At 33.5% G+C, this 23,727-nt stretch overlaps 2 protein-coding genes and 2 long non-coding RNA genes across 4 annotated transcripts in view; 1 reads left to right on the top strand and 3 right to left on the bottom strand.

Annotated features, from left to right (window-relative positions):
- LOC132734133 (uncharacterized) overlaps nt 1-23,727 on the bottom strand; it is a 122,825-nt gene that overhangs the window by 71,137 nt on the left and 27,961 nt on the right. The window lies entirely within an intron of this gene.
- Nucleotides 1-23,727, top strand: part of LOC132734134 (uncharacterized) — a 116,691-nt gene that overhangs the window by 76,812 nt on the left and 16,152 nt on the right. The gene's annotated exons all lie outside the window — the stretch shown is intronic.
- Nucleotides 933-8,555, bottom strand: LOC132734135 (uncharacterized). Its single transcript, XM_060720851.1, has 3 exons — nt 8,390-8,555; nt 4,038-4,309; nt 933-1,439 (listed from the first exon to the last, which is right to left on the bottom strand). The coding sequence occupies exons 1-3, from the start codon at nt 8,553-8,555 to the stop codon at nt 933-935; spliced, it is 945 nt and encodes a 314-aa protein (XP_060576834.1).
- Nucleotides 8,930-22,903, bottom strand: LOC132734132 (uncharacterized). The gene is made up of 3 exons (XR_009626268.1): nt 22,658-22,903; nt 11,244-11,321; nt 8,930-9,332 (listed from the first exon to the last, which is right to left on the bottom strand). It is a non-coding gene; the product is annotated as an uncharacterized LOC132734132 (long non-coding RNA).

The following is a 23,727-nucleotide window of genomic DNA, read 5'->3' as shown; positions in this document are numbered from 1 at the left end:
GCCAGAAGGGGGATGTGCCCCCTTCTGTTTGGGGGGTTTGAAGGGGGGCGGAGTCCCCCTCATCTCCAAGAAAATTTAGGACATGTGACAGGCTAAAAATGGCCTCAGGTCGATCTTAGGGTAACTAGTAACCGATGCTGAAAAGCCTTTAACTTTATCTCAATTCATTGAGAAATTGCAGCACTTTGAAATCAGTTTTGATGGAAAAAAACCATGCAAAATAGTGATTTATGGCAATTTTGAGACGTCCCCCCGTTGCCATGGTAACAGGAAATTTACCATTGAGCATGCTGTTACAGAGGCTATGGTGTAGTCAACATTTGTGCCAAGTTTCATTAGTATTGAAGCATTTTTCACAGTTTCATAGCAGTTTGAACTTGTTACAGGAGGCTTTTCAATGAAAACGGCCATTTTTCGCAATATGCTCATGGGGTAAAAGGTTAAGCTCCTGTGACCTAGTTTTTGACCGGACATGACCAATCTTCGAACTTGACCTAGAAATCATCAAAACAACCTTCCTGACAAATTTCCAGAATATTTGGTTCAAAACTGCAGCCATTAAAGTGTTAGCAAGATTTTTCTATTTTTAACTCCTTTGACCTATCTTTTAACCAGAGATGACCCATATTTGAACTTGACCTAGAAATCATCAAAACAATCTTCCTGACCAATATTCAGGATATTTGGATCAAAACTACAGCCATTAGAGTGTTAACAAATTTTTCTATTTTTAACTCCTGTGACCTTGTTTTTGACCTGAGATGACCTATCTTCCAACTCAATCTGTATTTTATTGAGACACACATTCTGACAAAGTTTGATGATGATCAAATTTAAACTGTGACTGCTAGACTGTTAACAACCAAATTGTTGACAACGAACGACACAGGACGCTGGACATAGCCCCATCACTATACCTCACATTGACCACTTCAAAATGATCTTACAAATGTAGGCAATAAACCAAGAATAATCTTACGTTTGTATTCATCCATATTACTGAATTGAGCTTTAACATCTTCAATGTTGAACAAGCTTTCATGTGATTCAGACACTCCTCTTTTTAATATTTTCTCAGTTGACTTTTCTTTCCTGTCTGTTCCTGATAGCTGTTTAGTGGCAGGTTTATCTGTCTCAATTTTTCTTTCATCTAAAGAGCTATCTTCAACTTTGTCTGATTTAAGACTTGTTTCATTATTTTCATGTCCACCAATTTTTTCATTTTCATCATTGACACTATCAAAAACCTCTCCTCTATTTACATCATCATAATTTATAATACCACCATTCTTATTATCATTATCCCCTTGTTCTACACTAGTAGGATGAGATTTTGTATCATGAACGTCAAAAGGAACTACTTGTTTGGTTACATCTTCATGATCTTGGTCAGATAACAGTGGTTCATCTTCACTATTAGCAGCATCATCCATGTTATGCTGCAATATTGAACAAACATCAATAGCTTTTACATTGTGTTTATCATTTATATAATGTTGGTGATTCTAATTGAATGTTACAGTAACAGTATAATTCATCACAGAAAAAATCAAGACCACTGCAAAAGCGGGCCAATATGTAAATTTGTTTAAGTAAACAAAAATAACCTTTCAATTAGGGTAGAGACCCAATCAAGAAGCTTGTCTGAAATATGTTTTATCTTAATTATCCTTTGATACCATATGACATCAAAGGTGGAGGCATTTCTAAATGCATGATTCATAAAACTTTTATAGAGGTCTACTAGGCAATGCTATATGCCAAATATATAGAGGTATATAGTATTTTTAACAAAAAGATAAGATGTGTCTTCCTAGGGCAGGGCCAATTTTTACCTGAGGGTCATGATTAATATCTCTTGTAGAAATCTACAAATTGATGATGCATGCAAAATATCTAAGGTCTGGGCTTTGTAGTTTCACACAATAAAACTTAAATGTGATTTCCTATATTAAAGTGACTCTGGGGGCCAATTTAGTATCAATTTTGCAGATGTTCACAAGGCAATGCTACATGCTTTATATTTTCTTGGCATTGAAGTTTCCAAAAAATAAGATTGAAAAGTGTTTTCTCATACAAGATTATATCAACTAAGTGACCTCTGGGATGGGGCCAATATTGACCCAAGGGATATGATTAATACCAGTTTTGTAGAGGCCAACAAGGCAATGCTACATGTCAAAAATCTTAACTCTAGGCATTGTAGTTTCACTAAATAAAGACTTAAATTTGTTTTTCTATACAAAAGTATACAACAGGGCCCAGAGGGACCTGGATTGCTGACCTGAGAAAAAGGTCAAACAGTCAAAGTGGAGCCCCTTTTCACCCCAGAAGCACAATTTCAAAAACAAGGGACAGCTTAATCTGAACCATTTTTTACACCGTCACCAAGAAAATTTTAGTGTAAAATTATTCCAAAATTAAACAAGTGGCTGAGATGTTGTTTAGATGTTGTTTTCTAATTTTAGCTCTGACAGACATTTTATTAAACAGTTTAGCATGTCACTGTGAGAGGTGAGCTAATAAAAAGATGACAGGAAAAAAAAAGGAAAACAAACATTTGACCTGGCTGGGGATTGAACAGTTGACCTCGATCCCATGAGGTGGAGCCAATTTTGACCCTAGGGGTTTTATTTCAACAAACATGGTAGACATATACTAGAACATGTTTCATGCCAAATATCTATGCTCTACTTCTTTTGAATTTTCACAAGAAGATTTTTTAAGTTTTTACTACATACATACAACGAAAATCAATGACCCCTTGTGCCAGGCCAATTTTGACCCTAGGGCTTTTATTCAAACAAAGTTGTCAGACATCTACTAGCAGATGTTTTATGCCAAATATCTCAGCTTTAGCTCTTTTGGATTTTCACAAGAAGTTTTTTTAAAGTTTTTAATATAAGGAAAATCATTGACCTGTGGTGGGGCCAATTTTGACCCTAGGGCTTTTATTTGAACAAACTTGGTAAACATCTACTAGAATGAGCCATCATAAAAACTCACCTTGAGGAAATTGTCCTCAGGTGAGCTAAAGAACTAATTGACCCCTGAGATGAAACCAATATTGGCCCAAGGTGCATGACTAATACCAGTTATTTTGTAGTCCACAAAGTGATGTTACATGCCAAATATCTAAGTTTTTAGCATCATAAGTATCAGATGTGATTTTCCTATATAAGTCTACATAAATTAAGTGACCCCTGGGGCAGAGCCATTATTGACAAAGGGCATGATTCATAATAGTTTTTGAAAGGTCATGTAATATATATAATTTTTTCCTATATGGTCTAAAAGATATGAGTGAAAACCAAATTGTGAAATTGATACAAAATGATTAAGTGTGACCTTGACATCAGAAAGGTCACACATGCAAGCTGCAAATTGTCTCATTATTACGTTTCTGCCAAGTAGTTTCAATACCCTTCCACTAGTTCAATACAAATTAATGTCTTTCATGGACTAGTGGTAAAGAGAATTACTCTTTGTGGCATTAAGAACATATAAATAGATAAGAAATGAAGAACAAAGTACCGCAAAGGCGGAGCAATATACGCCCGAACGAAACTTGTTTGAGTTATAAAAAAAAATCTTTCAATTCAGGAATAAAACGATAGAGATGATATTGATATATTGTTGATATTTTTCTGTCGATCAATAATTAATACACATTTGAAAAAATCAATTAATTTGATAAATTATTTAAATGTCAATGAATTATGAAAAATAATGATAATAATAATATCCAAAGCAGGTGGCCGAGAAAAAAAATCAAGCAAAGGTCATTTTTATCAATACATCTGTATATCACCGACATTTGTCATTGGATAATGGTATATCGTCAATATGCTTTGCACTGAATCAATGACAGGTCTAATAAAAACCCATTTATAAAACTTCACCAAAAAATCTTTATCTGAATTATTCTTTTATTCTTTACCCTACATGCATGATTCACAAAACTTAAGGTAGGCGACTAAAATGACTTGTGACTATTAAAGATTCAAAACAAAAATCAATGATATAAATAAACTAACCTTTATTTGCATATCCCCTTTGTTACTACCAATAGATATCTGAGTATTTTTTCCCTTAGTCTTTACTACAGGACCTTGGTAGATAAATTGGTGTTTATGAATAACAATTGGTTGTGAATCTCTTCTAAGTCTTAGACTAGGTGTAGATGTATCCTCTTGTTCAAAAATTGGTGCCTTTCTTGATGATCTAGTTTTAGTTTCATCTTCCACTGTAGCATTTCCATCAACAACTGATCTGCCATTTTGTGGTACTTCAACATACGGTTCCATATCTAAATTAGAAAAGAAAATATAGAGTAATTCATGTTATCACAAACAAATGGGCCATAATGGCCCTAATATGATACCGCTCACCTAATTATTAAGGCTCTTAATGACAAGGAACAATAAATATTGTTAAACATGTATGAAATGTAAATATTATTACTTAATCTTAAACTGATATAATGTTCATATTCGCATCTAAACAATTGCAAATTTAAACATGTTTTTTTCCATATGGACGCGGATGCCCACGCCAAGGCGAGTAGGACAGCTCTCCATATACTTTGTATTGTCTAGCTAATAAGTGATTTAAACTGATATATTTTCTATCTCGATTAAAAATAATAATATATGGGCCTAAGTGGTTCATAAAGAGTCTGCTATGTTATTGCTAAGGTATAATTAAACAAGAGGGCCATGATGGCCCTGAAGTCGCTCACTGTACATTGGCCCCCAGAGCGGGGCCAGTTTAAAGCCCGGGGCTTTAATTTGAACAAACTTTGTAGACAACCATTAGAAGATGTTTCATGCTAAACATCTAAGGTCTGGCTCGTTGGGATTTTTAAAAGAAGATTTTTTTAAGTTTTTTCTTCACAAATATAGTTAAAAACAATGACACACCTGGGGCAGGGCCAGTTTTGACCACAGGGCTTTTATTTGAACAATCTTTGTAGACACTTACTAGAAAATGTTTCATGCTTAATATCTAAACTCTAGCTATTCGGGTTTTTCCAAAGAAGATTTTTAAGTTTTTGCTATACTCGTATAAGGAAAATCAATGTCCCCCGGGGCGGGGCCAATTTTGACTCCAGGGCTTTTATTTGAACAAACTTTGAAGACACTCACTAGAAGATGCTTCGTGCTTAATATCTAAACTCAAGCTATTTGAGTTTTTTTAAAGAAGATTTTCAATTTTTGCTATAGTTTTACACATATATGAAAATGAATGACCTCCGGGGTGGGGCCAATTTTGACCCCAGGGCTTTTATTTGAACAAACTTTATAGACAATCACTAGAAGATGTTTCACGCTTAATATCTAAACTCTAGCTACTTGGTTTTTTCCAAAGAAGATTTTTTTAATTTTTTCCTATACACATATAATGAAATTTGGAAAATCAATGACTCCCAGGGCCGGGCAAATTTTGACCCCAGGGCTTTTATTTGAACAAACTTGGTAGACACCCATTAGAAGATGTTTCATGCTAAATATCTAAGCTCTAGCTCTTAGGGTTTTTTAAAAAAAGATTTTTTAAGTTTTTACTATATGTATATATGGAAAATCAATGACTCCCTGGGGTGGGGCCAACTTTGACCCCAGGGCTTTCATTTGAACAAACTTAGTAGACATCCATTAGAAGATGTTTCATGCTAAATATCTTAGCTCTAGCTCTTTTGGTTCATTAAAAGAAGATTTTTTTAAGTTTTTACAATATGTATATAGGGAAAATCAATGACCCCCTGGGGCGGGGCCAATTTTGACCCCATTGCTTTTATTTGAACAAACTTGGTAGACATCCATTAGGAGATGTTTCATGCTAAATATCTTAGCTCTAGCTCTTTGGGTTCTTTAAAAGAAGATTGTTTAAGTTTTTACTATATGCATATAGGTAAAATCAATGACCCCCTGGCACGGGGCCAATTTTGACCCCAGGGATTTTATTTGAACAAACTTGGTAGAAAACCCATTAGAAGATGTTTCATGCTAAATATCTTAGCTCTAGCTCTTTGGGTTCTTTAAAAGAAGAATTTTTAAGTTTTTACTATATGCATATAGGGAAAATCAATGACCCCTGGGGCGGGGCCAATTTTGACCCAAGGGCTTTTATTTGAGCAAACTTGGTAGACACTCACCAGAAAATGTTTCATGCCAAAAATCTAAGCTCTAGCTCTTTGGGTTTTTTAGAAGAAGATATTTTAAGTTTTTTTTCTTTTGGTTGCCATGGCAACCAAAGTTCTGCATGGAATTAAATTCTTTGAACAATTTTCAAAGGTGACCACCAAAGGAACACTCCTGTGAAGTTTGGATGAAATTGGCTTAGTGGTTTATGAGGAGGTGTCATTTAAAGTAAAAGTTTACGGACGACGGACGGACGCCGGACGAAAAGCGATCACAAAAGCTCACCCTGTCACTTTGTGACAGGTGAGCTAATAAAAAACTTGATGCAGAAGAACAAGAATTATCCTTTGACCTCTAAGTCTAACTAAAAAAATGGTTTATAATCGCAATGCTTTGTATCACGGAGGTGAAAATCAAGTAATACTTATACCTATACATGCATGTTGAAGATATGCTTTGGATATTTCGTCAATTTTACCTGACTAACATTTGATCTCAATGTGAGGCCTTGACATTGGTTGAAGAAACCTGAATCTTGCACGCGAAACTCTATCTAAAATTAGTGAACAGTTGTGCGAAGTTATATCAAAATTTCCAATGCATGTATATTGTACAAGATTTGCTCCGCAAAAGCGCTTTTCTTTGACCTCAATGTGTGTCCTTAACCTCGGACCTAAACACCTGATATGCAGTTGCTGTACACTAGTTTCATGGTAGTGAAAATGCGTGTAAAGATCTACTTAAACCCCTCTATCCATGCAGAATACATGCACTTGCCAAAAAAATACAACAAAAAAAAAACAACAAATGAAAACTGCATTTGACGCTGCCCCGAGGCACGCCCGAATGCTCAATTATCACATTATCATTCTCCACCGGAAACGGCTCCGATCGCAACGTTGGTTCACAATCATGAGTACCGTATTGTCCCACAGTTATGGGGTATCGTATGCTTGAGATTTTCCACCTTAAGCGAGATTCAGGTAATTTACTCAACTTTGAAAAAGAACCTGCCACTGGTTTTAGCCGTATAAAGCTTTACTTGACTTTGTTAAACAAACTTTGATGTTCGTTTTCCTTTTGAAATTAATCTCGTTTTGGTTTTTAGTGTTCTAATATTTTCATGAAACATAAAGTGAAGTGTCGTACATCGGAACAATGCAGCATTTTTGCATTTCACGATATAAGTTAACTATTTACATGCTAGATTTTGGAACATATATCAAGCACTCAACCAAAAAGGTTACAAACCACCATTTAAATCTTTTATGATTTAATCATCAAGAAATCTTAACCAAAAACATTTTTAAAAAATGTTATTTTCTTTTTGACCAAACAAATAGTTTCTTCCTGTGGACTGTTTTACACAAAAGTCTTGTTAAGTGTACACGTTGATACACAATGTACTTTATTTCAATTAAAACCAATATGCTTATCAACTATTAAGATAAGTATTTACAGTCCAATGCTCTGCTTTAACCTTTCTATGACTTTGCTATTAAAACACTGATAATCTATTTAAAACTATATAGACCATAGGTCTGGCGTAATCATCTTCTTGAAAGCTTAATGGCATGGCACGTATTTATGTAACAGTTATGTTACAGGTCAAATTATGTTAGTAGAAAAAAGCCAGCAGAGTTGTTTCTTTGAATTATATTTTTATTATGCGACATTGTCAAATATGCTTAGTTCAATTACAATCTAGCCACGTGTGAATTATTGCTCAAAGTCGTAATTTACTGTTTAATTTACAAAGGGCTATCACTAAAACAACCCTTGATGGAATTTCGTGGCACTTGGCGATCCTCATTTTCCTTTCCATATATTAAATATATTAAGTTTAAAAAAAAACATATGACAAACTGGTTATAAGATATGTATTCGGACGGAAGGACAGCGTTCTTTTAAAATCCCAGTCTCTTACAAATTGATACATTAACTTTAACCTATTATTCACAAAGGAAATGAGTTGCGTGTAATATAAGGCAATTTCAGACATAGAGCTTAATGCCAGTATCAACTATTTAGGTTTATCGACTCGGATTTTTCTAACATGGCACGGGTCAGATCATTTCGCTCAGGTGTTAAAACATATCAAACTCTAAAGGGTTTTTTATTATTGATATTAGAAACAAATGTGCCTGTAAATGTCAATGCCTCAAAGAAATAAGGGCTTCAACAAACAAACAGTACAAATCATTTGAATTATTTATCAATAAATTTGATAAAAAATAGATTAAACTCACCATATTTCGTCAGCATCGGTACTTTATCATCTTTTTTTTTACGAATACGAGTTGACAGTTCGATTTTTTTATCAAGCAGTTCGATTTTTGTCTCGGGCCGTTCGATTAAAATATTCTCGTCATGAGCTATTTGACATGATAGATTCTCCAAACGACGTTTCTTCATTCTGTAAATACATTCATTTGCTGCAATATTTATGTGATTATGCTTTTTTGTAGAAATTATTTCATAATCAAATCCTAAACTGAGTTTTAAGTCATAAGGACATCCACTAAAAACATAAATACTGATGATTAATATTTCATTTGACCATGAAACAGATTATAAGTTATTTCTAACACCAAGAATGTGTGAATGGTATTTTAAACAATATATATATAGCATTAAATTACCTTTTCCTTAAGATGAGAAATATACAAGTCAAAAATACAGCAAATACACAGAGCACTATGATAATTGCGCCATCTATAAAAGAAATAATTAATAGATACAAACATGCATTTCCATCTAACAATTATTCGAAATGCTGCAATCGATTACGGAAATATTTAATTAGAATTAACTTAAATACAAGTCTAAATTATACTTCAATTCATAAAAATAATTATGCTTAAGAAGTTTTGCAAGCAATAGATTGTTGATAACAATAATTAAAACGATATATTTACAAAGCATGTCCTTTTGTATGTTATTCATATGTGTGCCATTTCTCGGTGTGTCATTTTTCTGTGTGTCATTGCTCAGCTTACAGAAAGAGGATTGGCTTACAGCACAAGCACTTGCTAAAACGTCACATTCAGTGCAGGTCATACAAGTTGCGTTTGTGAAGTGGTTAAAACAATAGTTTTGGTATTCCCATTCACTGCATGCAGTACATATGATATTAGGGTATATTTTGAAACAGTCCTTATTCGTTTTATATCCAGGTTCACAGGGAAACGACTGAAAGTAAATCAACACATCATAATACACAATAAAATTACAACTACGAGGGATGTCCGGAAAGTTCATTTTTTATTGTAGAACAATACATACGTTGTACAAATTTTCGTACTAAAGTTGATGCCGTTTTGTTACTGCATAAGGGCAATATATCAAATTGATTTTCATAATTCCCGCCTATAATCCCCACTTCTTATATTAGAGTTATCAATGAAGTTAATTAATATTCTAAAAGAATAGCAACAACAAGAAATAAACGTTCTATCTACTTATTTCTTTTATGTAGAACTTATAACAACTCGGAATTCCAGAGAAAGCTATTTTAGCAAGGCAGTTAAACCGATTTTACATAGACATTTGAAGAAGTATCGAATACCATTATCCGTGGAAATTAAACAAATTGATGATTTTTTTTATAAAAATGTTTTGAAATCATTTTTTAACAATTAATTTGAAATAACTTAAGTCAATTTTTATATGGGAAAGATTGTTATTTTTTTGCTTGTTTACCTATCGGCTATATGGACAACGCCGTGTTTGTTCTCAAAATCGTGAAATAACCTACTCAATATTGGGTTTCCCCAGCGTTTAAATTAGAAATCACATCGTTTTTAAAAAATTATGAAAGCTCGCCGATGATTTGCTGTGTGAAATGTCACCAAAAATGACTTCGTATTTGGTCACGGTCAGCTCTAAAAGCGGAGCGAAATTTAGGTTGGTCACATATAGGAGCTATTGAAATCATTTAATTTCATGGGGAGGAAAGCCGATTATAATCCAGAAACTGGTTTTTAATAAGTGAATGAGTTTATAGCCATTAAATGGACTCTGTTTATGTTAAACAATTACAGATTTTGAATAATTTGATTTTCTAGAAACTTCATTGCTCAAGAGCATGACCAAACTATACCAACTTTGATAAATGTAAACACTAAGTCACAAATTTACTAAAATTTAAATTTGATCTATATTATTCTGATATATATTCTTACAAAGGTTTGATAAAGATCTAATCAAAATTAAGATATCTAGAGTGTTTACAAGGTATGTCTTTTATTTGATCGTTTGATTTTTACAGACGATTACTTTCAAAATCTCTTTTTATAATATTTATATGAGTATTCTGAGTTTTTCTAATGAAGATTAAATAAAAACTGTAATTTCTTTGATGTTGACAATCTTTTTCTTTGACATAACTGGTGATCTAATTTTGACAACTTGACCTGTTCATCATCCTGACATTTAGTTGATACAGATCACTTTAGAATGTTCTGACATTAAGACTGTTAACAAACTGTATTATTAATTTAAGTGTGAACAAGGTTTTTATTTCATTTGAACTGAAGGCCAAGCTTTTTACCCAAAGTGACCTATATTCAAACAAGACATGTATATCATCGATATAATATTCTGACACAATTTGATGGGACATAATCAAAAATTATATAGTATTTACATGGGTTCTGTTTTGACCTACTGATCTATGTTGACTAAAGATGACCCAAAATCATCAATAATCTGACAAAGTCTGATGAAGATCTTATCTAAATTGTGACCTCCAGAGTGTGAGCAACGTGTTTTTTTTATTTTAGTTGACACACACATATTATCCATCCAAGCATTGGTACACAGCCTATAAAAATCAAACTCGCATTTAGAATTTAGATACATCCGCAGATGTGTTCATACGATCAAAAGGTCAAATTGTCAACAAATCAGAACAATCGTTTTCTGGAGTTATTTGTAAAAGAATATGGTTCAGCTAGTTTTATCATATTTAGGTCGTAACGTTTATTAAAAAAACTTTAAACTAAGATATCTGTATATTATAAATGAATCATGCCTTTTTCACCTGTAAAGCATTTGTTATATAAGAAAATTAAAAACACTTTACAGACACTATCATCTTACCTTAAAATGTATGTTGTTGCTATGCTGAGCAAAAATACCAACAGTTGTAAGACAGACCACAAGATATGAAAACATCATCTGAAAAAAGAAAGAATTTTAATACTTCAAACCATCTACTTTACATCTTTGTTATAACATGACGACTTTCTATGCTGCAGATGATTCAGCACTGAAACTTGAGGGATTTTCTTTTTCTAAATCATTTTGTAGCTGTTTTTTACAAAAAAAACCCCGCCTATTCTACATGCATCACGTAATAACCCTGCTATTTTAAACAAGAAATGTTTTTAAAACATGTATACTCCCCATTCGCAGCCAATTAGTTATGTGGTCAGGTTAAATGACTGACTTTTCACCTAGTGACCAAAAAATCAAGAGGAGTTATCTACTGATCATGACTAGTCACTAGGTAATTAAGACCATAAAGATTGTGTGCAGCAATTTTATGACAAAGTTATTACACATCTTACAAAATAATATGTGCATAAATTTTATGAATCATGCAGACCACCTTAATGACAGCTCCAATTGTTTATATTACATAAGATCTTGAAATGTGTACACCTCATTTAGTTTAATAAAAAATATCAACCGAGCCAACTTCAGTTGTTGAGTTATTGGTCGGAAACCGTTTTACCTACAGGGTCAATTTGACCTTGACCTTTGACTCTATGACCCCAAAATCAATATGGGACATCTACTGGTTAAGAACAATCAGCATACCGAGTTTAAAGTTCCTTGGGCAAAGCATTATTTAGTAGTTTCACCTACAAGGTCAATATGACCTTTGACTCCTTGATCCAAAAATCAAGAAGGGTCATTTACTGGTCAAGAACAATCATACCAAGTTTAAAGTTCCTAGGTCAAAGCATTCTTTAGTTATTGATCGGAAACCGTTTTTACCTACAAGGTCAATGTGACCTTGACCTCTTGACACAAAAATCAATAGGGGTCATTGACTGGTCATGAACAATCATCATATCAAGTTTGAAGTTCCTAGGCCAAATCATTCTTTAGTTAATGATCAGAAACCATTTGATCAACGGACTGACCGACAGATCGAGGGACCGACTGACCGACCGACCTCAAATAGCCAACTGTTTTGATAATTTTGTTCACAGGTTGAAAATGTGTGTTGTCAAATGCAACCACAATAAAACAAGATGATGTCAAGAAATGTACTGCTCTGATGAATTCCAAAAATAGATCTTGATTAAAATTGCCTTGTTGCTAGATATTGTACAGTATGGAGTTGAGTCGCGAAGTAATCGTGACAAATCGGGAAACGAAATGTTTGTACATTTAAGTTCTTTTTTCTTGTTATAAGCGAAATTGAATTATAACTTAACAAAGCGACTGTCATTAGTTTTGAAAAGATGTATGAAACATCGGAAGACACAACCTTAAACAAGTGTGAGATATTTATGTTACGGGTTAACAGTTGTATTGGAGCGCAGATGTCAGATAAATCTTCCACACAAAAGGCAATCTAAACCCAGCCAGCAATGCCCGTTCTCTTTGATAACGGAATTCAGCAAAATATCGACAAAGATATGATAGAACTACCAAATTTATTTTTCTTTTACACAAATCAAACATTGATGTCCAGAAATCACAACTCCCAAATCTGAACTTGCATACAAAATCTTCTCTTCCTCAAATCAAAAATACAGAAGATGATGACAAATGTTTTCTCGTTAATTGACCCATACAAAGCATGTGGGCCAGATTTAAATCATCCCCGATTGCTGAGAAAAGGATCGTCTGTTTTGTCTAAACCATCCCATGACTTTTTCAACATGCTACTTTCAAAATCTATCTTTCCTACTTCTCGGTAAAAAGCCATGTTATTGCTATATTTAAAAAGAATGTTCCATCTGAGCATTCAAACTACCGAGTCATTTCTCTATTAAGCTGTTTAGGTAGACTAGGGGAGTGTATCCACAAATATTATAACCAACAACCTCTTCTCGCCTTACCAATCCAGTTTTATCAAAGGTGACTCCACCATAAATCAAATTACATACACATACAACGATATCTACAAGGCTCTTGACGAAGGATTGAAGGTTTGCACTGTGTTTTGCGATATCTCTAAAGCTTTTGACCAAGTTTGACACCAAAATCTCTTACCTAAGCTTTCTTGAATTGGAATAAACGGACCCCTTCTTAACTATCTCTCTGACCGCAGAACAACGCGTTGTATACGCTTATTGTTTTTGTAAATGGTAATCAAATAATGCCGGCGTACCACGGGGCTTGATGATCCTCGGACTTCTGCTCTTTTTGATAAATATCAACAATAGTGTAGACAATGTCAATTTGAGCAGACGACTTTTTGCAGACGACACTAGCCCTTATATAATTGTTGAGGATCCCACAAATGCAGCCCGGTATTGAAATGACGACGTTCAAAAATTCATGAATGGTTAAAGGTTTCGCTAGTTACCATGAAAATCCATGTTTGATATTGTTTATTAGTCCCCTACCGGTTTACTGGAGGGGACTTTAGGTTGTCCGACAATCCGTCCGTCAACAAAAATGGAACCCGCTATAACGCAAAAAGTACTGAAAATATTTTTATGAAACTTGCTAATGGATAGATGGCAGTATTGATATTATGCACGTCTTTTTCTTTTCTTTCTATGTTGAGAATTCTAGTTGCTATGGCAACAAATAGACTGAAAATATGGCAAACTTTTCACATAAACTGGATCCAGTGATAAGGCAAAAAGTACGGGAAATTTTTTTATGAAACTTGAAATATGGGTAGGTTGCAGTATGGAGATTATGCATGTCTTTTTCTTTTCTTCCTATTTTGAAAAAAAGACATCATTGTTTTGATCTTGGATTATAGGAGTATAATGAGAGCTGTTTATACCTCGGTCAATATTTCTGATTCTAGTTATTAGTTTTTTTTCACTTTAACTTCTTCATTTCTTAAGGTATTATTTTTTAAAACTTCAAAACATAAGTTTTTTTTGTTATCAAACCCACATCATATGTGACAAGGTTTAAACTCTAGCACAAAAGAATTATCAGAGATTGCCTCCCTTGAAACTTACATGAAAAAATGTGTTTTTTTTATTTATTTCTTAAATGTATCTTCTTCAAACTTCAAATATATTTTTCTTATTATCACTCAAATCATTTGTGAGAAGGTTCAATACTCTAGCAAGACTATTTCCAGAATTATGACAACCCTTAAACTTAGATTGGTTTCGAGAAATTGGTATATTTTACTCCAAACTTCTTCATTACCTAAAGGATTTACTTCAAACTCCCCACATCATAATACTATGACAAGGTTTATAAATCTAGCATCCTTATTTCCAGAATTATCTCCTCCTTATACTTTGATTTTTTTTCTTATTCATTCTTTTAACTTTCTTTTACTTTCAAATTCAAAATAAACATTCATTATGAATCAGCCGCATTACTAATTGTTCTTTGTTACACTCACATCATGTATGACATCTTGGATCTTTATTTCAAGAGTTATCTCCTCTTAAAGAATTTTGCTTTTAAAAATGCTATATTTTGGGAACAGGGATGTTTAAAAAATTAATTTAGAGTTTCCTTCAGTCTGTCTGTTCACAAAGACTGTTTCCTGTGATCACTTTTAAAGAACTTTTCCAACAAACTTTCTTAAAAAAGAGAAAAATTGAAACATTAGTGAATGGTCAATGGCCCTTTAGAATTTTGCTTGGGTTCAAACCGGTAGGGGACTTATGGATTGCTTGCAATACTATGATAATTGCTTGTTAACCAATTTATGCCCCTTTGACCTACTAGTAGGTCTTTACGTAGCCTTATTAATTCGGCGTGAACGGTTTGACCCATTTTAAAACTTTTTTCCGTACTATCAAGGAAAAAGACATCGCCGTCAAAAATTATCTCGATGTCTCTTGACAAGTTTAATTGATAGTTTGACTAGACTTGACGTTTTAAAAAACGTGGTAACACGTATTTGATTCTTAATTAAACATCCATCCGAGAGTATTCCCTTTCATTTAATTATGGACACAAATATTCTATAACATCAGTTTCTGAGTGATTCTATTAAGAAAACAAAATGAAAAAATACACAAAACACTAAATTTGAATAAGACACATATTAGTGAGTATTTATTATATTTCTTATATTCTCATACAACTGTTTACAATCTATAAGATTGCTTAACGTTTGAATATTGTTATGAGTCAAACAACATATACATTATCATTAAATTTATTGTTATCATATGTATATTACTATTCATTGATTATTATCTACACGCACATGCAAATGTTTACAAAATAACTGTCTATTCTTTTGATAAATATTGGATAGAAAAGTATTCAATATTATAAAAATTGGATACTTTTTTGGCAAATATCGGATAGTTTTATGAAATGTTAAAAGAATTTCAGACGTTAACTACCAAATTCGCAAATAGTCCGTCAGTCGCAACTGACAGGCGCATTAATTTTCACACATTCTCAGAGAACATAAAAATAGTTTCCGATTGGTCAGAGTTCTAATATAGTGCAATACTCTAAAAAACGGCTGCTGACGTTACTCAAATTTTGAACACATTCAAACTTTTATTCCGTTTATCTTTAAAAGAAAAACATTTTTGAAGGTATGGTTTGGAATATTTAATGACGAAATGTTGACGTTTACGAATCGTATCTTAAAATAATATATTATTATAAGAAAATGTAGGTTTTTGTGACTTTTCTCAACATTGCCGCATCTCATCGGAAATTGTGGTTATTTCAGTCAAAATTAACGTAAAGTAAAGCTTGCACAGGACCAGAAATTTGTTAGCATGCCCCCTTGTATGTTGAATATGAATCCATAATATTGATTTCCTCGAACACAGTTGGGATATGTTAAAAATAGATGAATATTTACTGTCCGCCAATTGTGTTTTTACATCGACATGTATATACTGGTACAGCTGTCGACGGTTGAACGGCTGTCTGTCCATTTAATTGTACGGTGTGAGGGCGTCACAGTCATGTTTTCACGCAATATGAAAAACAGACGTCATCTTCAGTACAGTCAAGGCCCTGATTAACGATTAGATTTTAAATTATTTTGAAACTATTCTAAAATCATTTTAACAAAAATATTGTTTTTTTACTATTCGCATAATTAGGATTGTAACGTAAATGAAGTCGAGTTAATAATAGTATCAGAAACTGGATTTTCCTACCTAAATATAGTATCAACCCATGGAATAACGGTCTAACACAAATCGGAACGTGTTCGGCTATGTAATAGAAAGAGCATCGAAACACGAGGCTATCTGATTTGTACGAGGGGGCGTAGCCCCCGAGTATAAATCAGATTGCCGAGTGTTTTGATGTTCTTTCTCTTTTGTATCATAGTCAAACATAAAAACACATTCCCTGTTGTCGCAATATGAAACCCCGGAGAAAAGTAACCAATGAACGAGCTTCTGAATATGATATTTCTGTCGCTTTCCCTTTCTCTGTCGTCGCAATATGTAAACCCCACCAAAAATGAACCAATCAATGGTCATGCTCTGGAGTGCGGGTAACTAATGCCTGCACTACAGTTAACGCACTGTGCATGTATATGTATACGATTAAACTCTGACACATTTTCAACAGAAAGGTCCCCAAACTATGATACAATATCTATAATAACCCCACCACGCCGATAAACAGAGATAATGTAAAATGTATATATTTGACATCCAAAAGAAAATTAAGTCTCGATTTCGGTACAATTATGGCTGAAAATATGTCCGACAAGCATTCTTTAATTTAAATATACCCAATGTTTGTAAAATTTATTTAACCCTTTACCACATATATACGCGAAACAACGCACTTTCGACCCCCCCCCCCCCCTTTTGGGCCTCAAATAGTGAAAAAATGTCCTATTTGGGCCCCAAACATAAGTTTTTGTTTGAGAAATGATGCTAAAAAAATTGAGCACTTTTTCGGCGCCGCCCCCCATCCAAAAGATACATCAGGTGGTTGCCAGAAGGGGGATGTGCCCCCTTCTGTTAGGGGGGTTTGAAGGGGGGCGGAGTCCCCCGTCATCGCCAAGAAAATTTTGGACTTGTGAGAGGCTAAAAATGACCCCAGGTCGATCATAATGTAACGTTTAACCAACGCTGAAAAGCCTTTGACTCTATCTCAATCCCTTGAGAAGTTGCAGCCCTTTGAAATAAATTTTGATGGAAAAAATCGAGGCAAAATAGTGATTTTTGGCAATTTTGAGATGTCCCCTCGTTGCCATGGTAACAGGAAATTTGAGACTGAGCATGTCGTTACAAAGGCAATGGTCCAGTCAACATTTGTGCCAAGTTTGATTAGTATTGAATCATTTTTCATAGTTTCATAGCAGTTTGAACTTGTAACAGGAGGCTTTTCAGTGAAAACGGCCATTTTTCACAATATGCTCATGGGGGAAAGGGTTAAACAAATCCGACTCAATTTCAACAGGTTGGCATTTTGTACTTTCGGTTTCTACAACCCTAGATAAATATTCAACCAATAAATATTCAAATAATGTATTGTTTGTTTTTATATCTATGCATTCACTTATTTAGGTGGGCAATTACTTAATACATTGTAAATAAACTTGTCAACAACTCCCAGCATTATACATTTTCAGTTTCTTAGCGTAGGTTAGACCGAATTACAGTATCAGTTCTGTGTATTCATAAGTAATATGTGTTCGAGGTCCTTATCCGAAAACTGAAAGTTGGGATTGGTCTAACACGCGCCAATTTGAGTGTGTGGTGGCGCAATATGTTACACCCAGAAGGCACATGTAAATGAAATATATATCTAACTTTGTTAAACAAGGGAATGTGGTTCAATCTACATAATTTTGTATTTGCTTATTTCTAAATTGGCGATTTTATCCAGCTACAAACTGCTTATAATTGTACTGAACACAGACACTGTTGGTTATGTGCGTGGCTCCCCTTCTTGATCCGCACTTGTATACACCATGCCTATTTCTATTTTGCAAACCGTACGTCAAAATATTTTTGCATATTATTACGACTTGGTCACATGTCTTGAACATAAAACTTGATAGAAAAAGAAATAAAATTGTTATATATTTTTATATGAAACGCCATAGCTGTCTCATTTTGTGACATTTCGTTTTATTTTTTCCTTAAAGCGTCTTATTATGTATAACTGTAGTGTTGACTTGCCAACGTTTAATGAAAACCTGTCTTAACGAAGTCTTATTAGGTCAAATATTCATGTTATTTTGTCAAAACGTAGTGCTGACTCGTCTAAACACTGTCTTATTATTCCAAAACGTCATGTTCTCATGTCCAAATTCGGTGGAAGTCTTAACATGTTTAACATGCACGCCATCTTTTTGAATTGAGATTTCAACATGTTTAAACACAGTATTGTCTAAATGTGGTGTTGAATTGTCTTGAAATTGTCTTATTATATGAAACAGTAGTGTTATCTTGTCGGAACTTGGTTTCATTTTGTCCAACTGTTATGACACTGTTATATTATTTTATACTGCCGTTTTGTCATGTCCAAATGTTGTATTGACTTGTCTAAACAATGTCACATTTTGTCAGACTGCCATGTCATTGCGTTCAGCATGCTGTCTATTTCAACTGTTGTGGTAATTTGTCTAGAAATTGTCTTATTATGTGAAACAGTAGTGTTGTCTTGTCGGAACTTGGTGCCAACTTGTCAAACTCATGTCTTATCATGTCGGCTAGTAGGTTTATCTTGTTCAACCGTTATATTGACTTGTCTGAGTTTTGTCAAACTGTTATGTTGCTTTGTATGAGGCGGTGTTATTCTGTCTTATTGTGCCAAAAAGCATGCTTTCTTGTCTAAAGCTGTTGTTAACTTGTCTAAAAATATACTTATTATGTGAAAAATAGTGTTAACTTGCCAATAAATTATGTTTGTTTGTGTAAACATTATTGTATTATGACAAACAGTATTGTTGACTTGTCGAAAGATGGTATTGACATGTCTAACCACTGCCTTATTTCTAAGATAGCCATGCTATTTTGTCCAAATTTATGTTAACCTGCCTAAACATCGTCTTATTGTGTAAAATAATAGTGGTATCTTAACAAATGATGGTTATGAACTGTTAAAACGCTATTTTAGTATGTCAAACTGTCACGCCATTATGTCCAAATGCAGATTTAACTTGTCTAGGTTCGTCTTATTATGTCAAATAGTAATATTATTATGTCGTTGACGTGGTGATAACTTAAATAACTATCTTTTTGTCAAAGTGTGTCATATAATTTGTCAAGGTTCGGTGTTAATTTTACTAAACATCGTCCTTTTATTTCGAAGTATCATTTTTCCTTTTCAAATGTGATGTTTTCTTGTTCAAACACAGAATCATTATGTAATACAGTGGCGTTTACTTGCTAATTTATGACGTTAACCTGTCTAAATACTGTCTCATTATGTCAGATAATCGTGTTATCCTGTTCAGGTGTGATGCTGTCCAAATTTAGTATCACGTGACAAGATCCCGCGCGGAGCGTGAAAAGATAGAGCAAAAAAGATTACGGGACAGTTAACTAAAATCAGACAGCACTTAATCAAGACAGAACTAAATTTGAACAAAATAAGAAATTATTAGACATGTTTTTGTTTCTCTACAAGAAAACATCAACTTTTGACAATATAGCACTTTTGCTTTACATTATAAGAAAGAGTTTAGACGAGTCATTACCACATTTCTATAAGATACCGCAATTTTTTTGACTTTATAAGACAGAGTTTTCACAAGTCAAAACCGCTTTTTGACAAAATAGCATACAGTTTATCATAATAAGGCATGATTTAGTCCAGTCAACATCCCATTTCGGCAAGATAATGCGAATATTCGATATAATAAGAAAATTCAGTAGTGAAAGTTGGCTAATTAACACTTCTGTTTGACACAATAAGACAATGTTAAGGCATTTAAACACCGTATTTTGACAAAATAACATATCAGTTTGATAAAATAAAGCAGTACTTTGACAAGTCAACAGCAAATTTCGACAAGAAAACACTACTGTTTCAAATGATCAGACAGTATTTTGACAAAACAGCTCCACAATTTGACCAAATAGCGCGACATGTTGACATAATATGACACATTTCAGACAAGCCAAAACGACATTTTAACATGACAACACTACTGTTTGAAATAAGTTAACAATGTTAAGACAAGTCAACATCAACTTTTGAAAAGATAAGACTACTGTTACGCATAATAGTGCAATGTTTAGACAATTTGACAAAATACTATGTCAACACAACACTAATATTTAACAGAATAAGACGCTTTCAGGGCAAGATAAAATGAAATGTAACAACATGTGGCAGCTATGGCGTTCCATATTTTTATGTGTGAGAGATAACAACGTACATTTTCAATCATTAAAGTTTTTAACGAATTTTTCTGTTTCCCTGCGGGAAACATTACAGTAAACAAACATGTTACACGGTTTGGAAAATTAATCAAATAAGAATGGTACGATCGGATAGTAACATAGCAAAAATTAAAACTAGATCCTGTCATAAATAATACTTTTAGTTTTTCATATTCAGGAGCGGGGAAGAGCGGGGGTCTACACTCTAAGTGCTGTGGTATTGAAGTGAAAAGCGGTTTTTTCGCAAGTAACCAATTCAGCCAAAACTGTATCCATTTTGTGTGAGGATGATTTGAATAAGTCTTTATGCGTTTTAACATTATATATATATCATACTTATTGGTTATAAATAATGTACAAATCTTTCTCTCAGATTCACATATCTCAAGAAAACATGTGCAACCGGCTTCACTTAATTTTATATTGGAACCAGTACAAAAAAATCACATCTTTGATGATTTGATAAACAAAACAGTGAGACTTCATTGTTTTTATTATATATAAGACAAACATTTTTATACATATCACACTTTGTGGCTGCCATGGAACACCCATTTTATTAAAGTGCCTTCTACAAAATAAAAGTGCTAATGAATATATTTGCATTATATTTAGTACCCTTAATAATATATGTAATCTTGATAGGTCATTCTCAACATTTTAACATCGTGTGTATTAGTGGGGTGTAATACCGCTGTAGTTAAAAGTAGCGTGGTGGTACGGCAGTATTTAATTGTATCATAGTTTGGGGACCTTTCTGTTGAAAATTTGTCAGAGTTAAATAGTATACATATTCATGCACAGTGCGTTAACTGGAGTGCAGGTATTAGTTACCCGCACTCCAGAGCATGCCCATTGATTGGCTCATTTTTGCTGGGGTTTACATATTGTGACGGAAGAGAAAGGGAAAGCGACAGAAATATCATATTCAGATGCTCGTTCATTGGTTACTTTTTCCCGGGGTTTCATATTGTGACAACAGGGAACGTGTTTTTATGTTTGACTATGATACGTAATAGTTATAGTATATGAAACGAGTTAGTTACGAGGGTATAACACTGGCTGGGGCGACATCAAGGGGTGTTTCTGCTAAAAAATGGCGAGGCCGTTAGGCCGAGACAATTTTTTTTGCAGAAACATCCCGAGATGTCGCCCCAGCCAGTGTTATACCCCCGTAACTAACGAGTTTCATATACTATAACTGTTTTATCGCAATGGCATAATGTTTTCTTTTTTGTATAGAAACAAATAAATAAATTAATCGTTAACTACATTACAGTTATTTATCATAAGGCAGTTTTTCAAGTTGTTTTCGCTGCCGCAAAAAAAATACTAGTATGCAAAAGACATCCAATATAAGAGGCGGATTGTATACTGTTACCAAGATTGATTTAAGATTAAAGGGCTTAATTTTTTCATTTCATTTATTATCTTTGTTTACATTTTTCATTGTATTTATATATTTATTTTATTTTATTTTATTGATTTCATTTTTTATTATCTTATGGGTTTTTTTTTTTGCTACTGGAAATGGTCGTTACCACTGCCCCATTGGAGCCTCTATGAAAAAACTGTATTGATATATACAAGGTGCGAAAAAAACTCGACCGATATATAACAGTCGAGTTTTTTTCCTATATGAATCAATGACAAAACTGTACTGTTATATATCAATACAGTTTTGAAATGCTCATTGAAGTGTACTGAGTATAATGGGTTGGAAAGAACAAAGGAAAAGCTCACAGCCATGCGATAAAAAAGAGAAAGAACATCAAAACACTCGGCAATCTGATTAATACTCGGAGGCTACGTCCCCTCGTACATCGTGTTTCGATGCTCTTTCTATTATATAAACCACATTAAATTAACCAGAGCACGGGCAGGCGTTCAGTACTAGATCTAGTTGCTTTCACTTGCATAATAGATAATACATATACGATCGGTATAATTGTGTTATAAACTTAAATATAATCAGACAAAATATACTTAATTGTTAAGTTTGTAAAGTACCTTTCAAATGTGAAATATCCAGGTTATTCCCGAAGAACTTGAATGATAAAACCATTACGTGTACACTATATTTATTGATCCTGGGAAACCAGAAGCGTCATGGACAGGTAAATCTTGTCCTGATTAGACAAGGTTTAACTAATAAAAAGAACGTTTACCAATACAAGAAAAAACTACCTTTGATATGCTAGCCTATGCTCAAATTTGATATGTGAAAATATTGTTAAATGCTATGCAGTCTGAAAATATAAAATAACCATGTTTTCACTACACACAAAGTAGATAGGTTATGCACTACAGGTAGTCACAATGTATGGAAGGGATTATGCGCTGTTACTAGCTCTATATACAACAACAACGAACATGCTCTCTCTTGCATAATGCGCAACATATCATTTTTATTCTTTAAATCAATTCATTTTTGAAGATCTTTCAGAAAAGGTATGCATGTGGCATACTGTATGCGGCGGATTTTGAGATATTTTGCCTCAAGCTTGGCCTTTTTACTATACGTTATATATAGGAGAAAATATTTGGTAGTCATTAACCTCCACATGATCGGATTTGTTTTCGTAGTATCAGATTTGTTAACACCGGTCAGGGAGCGGTTATTATTTTTTTTACATTTTACCAGTTATTCCCCGTTGATTTAAAGGGCCAATTCTAGCGCAAAAACCTAATTAATTTTGAATTATACTTCGAAACTCTGAGTGTGCTATGCAAACTGCTGTTTCGAATACATAATGTCAACATGGGACTAAAATTACCATGATTTTTGTAAAATAAATACTGAAACACTGTACGAATAAAATGTGTGTCAAATTAATTTTAGAAAGCAAATTCAAATAAAGGAAAAATATTTGAAAGCCAGCAAATTAAATATCTAATTATAGTTTGCATGTTTACAGCCTTAGAACTGAAGTGAATGTTCGCATATTTCAATAAGAACTCGAGTTACGTCAATTGCACCAAGTACAACATCTTAATATTGCATAATGATTACAACGTATTAATAATAATGTCTTCATATTAATAACAATGTTTTCATAATAATAATAATAATGTCTTCC

Source organism: Ruditapes philippinarum, unplaced genomic scaffold (genome assembly GCF_026571515.1).
Source record: "Ruditapes philippinarum isolate M1 unplaced genomic scaffold, ASM2657151v2 ctg5873_1_1_1_1, whole genome shotgun sequence".
NCBI classification, from domain to species: domain Eukaryota; kingdom Metazoa; phylum Mollusca; class Bivalvia; order Venerida; family Veneridae; genus Ruditapes; species Ruditapes philippinarum.
The sequence above is the reverse complement of the archived record's forward strand: the minus strand, read 5'-3'. Positions and strand labels throughout refer to the sequence as shown.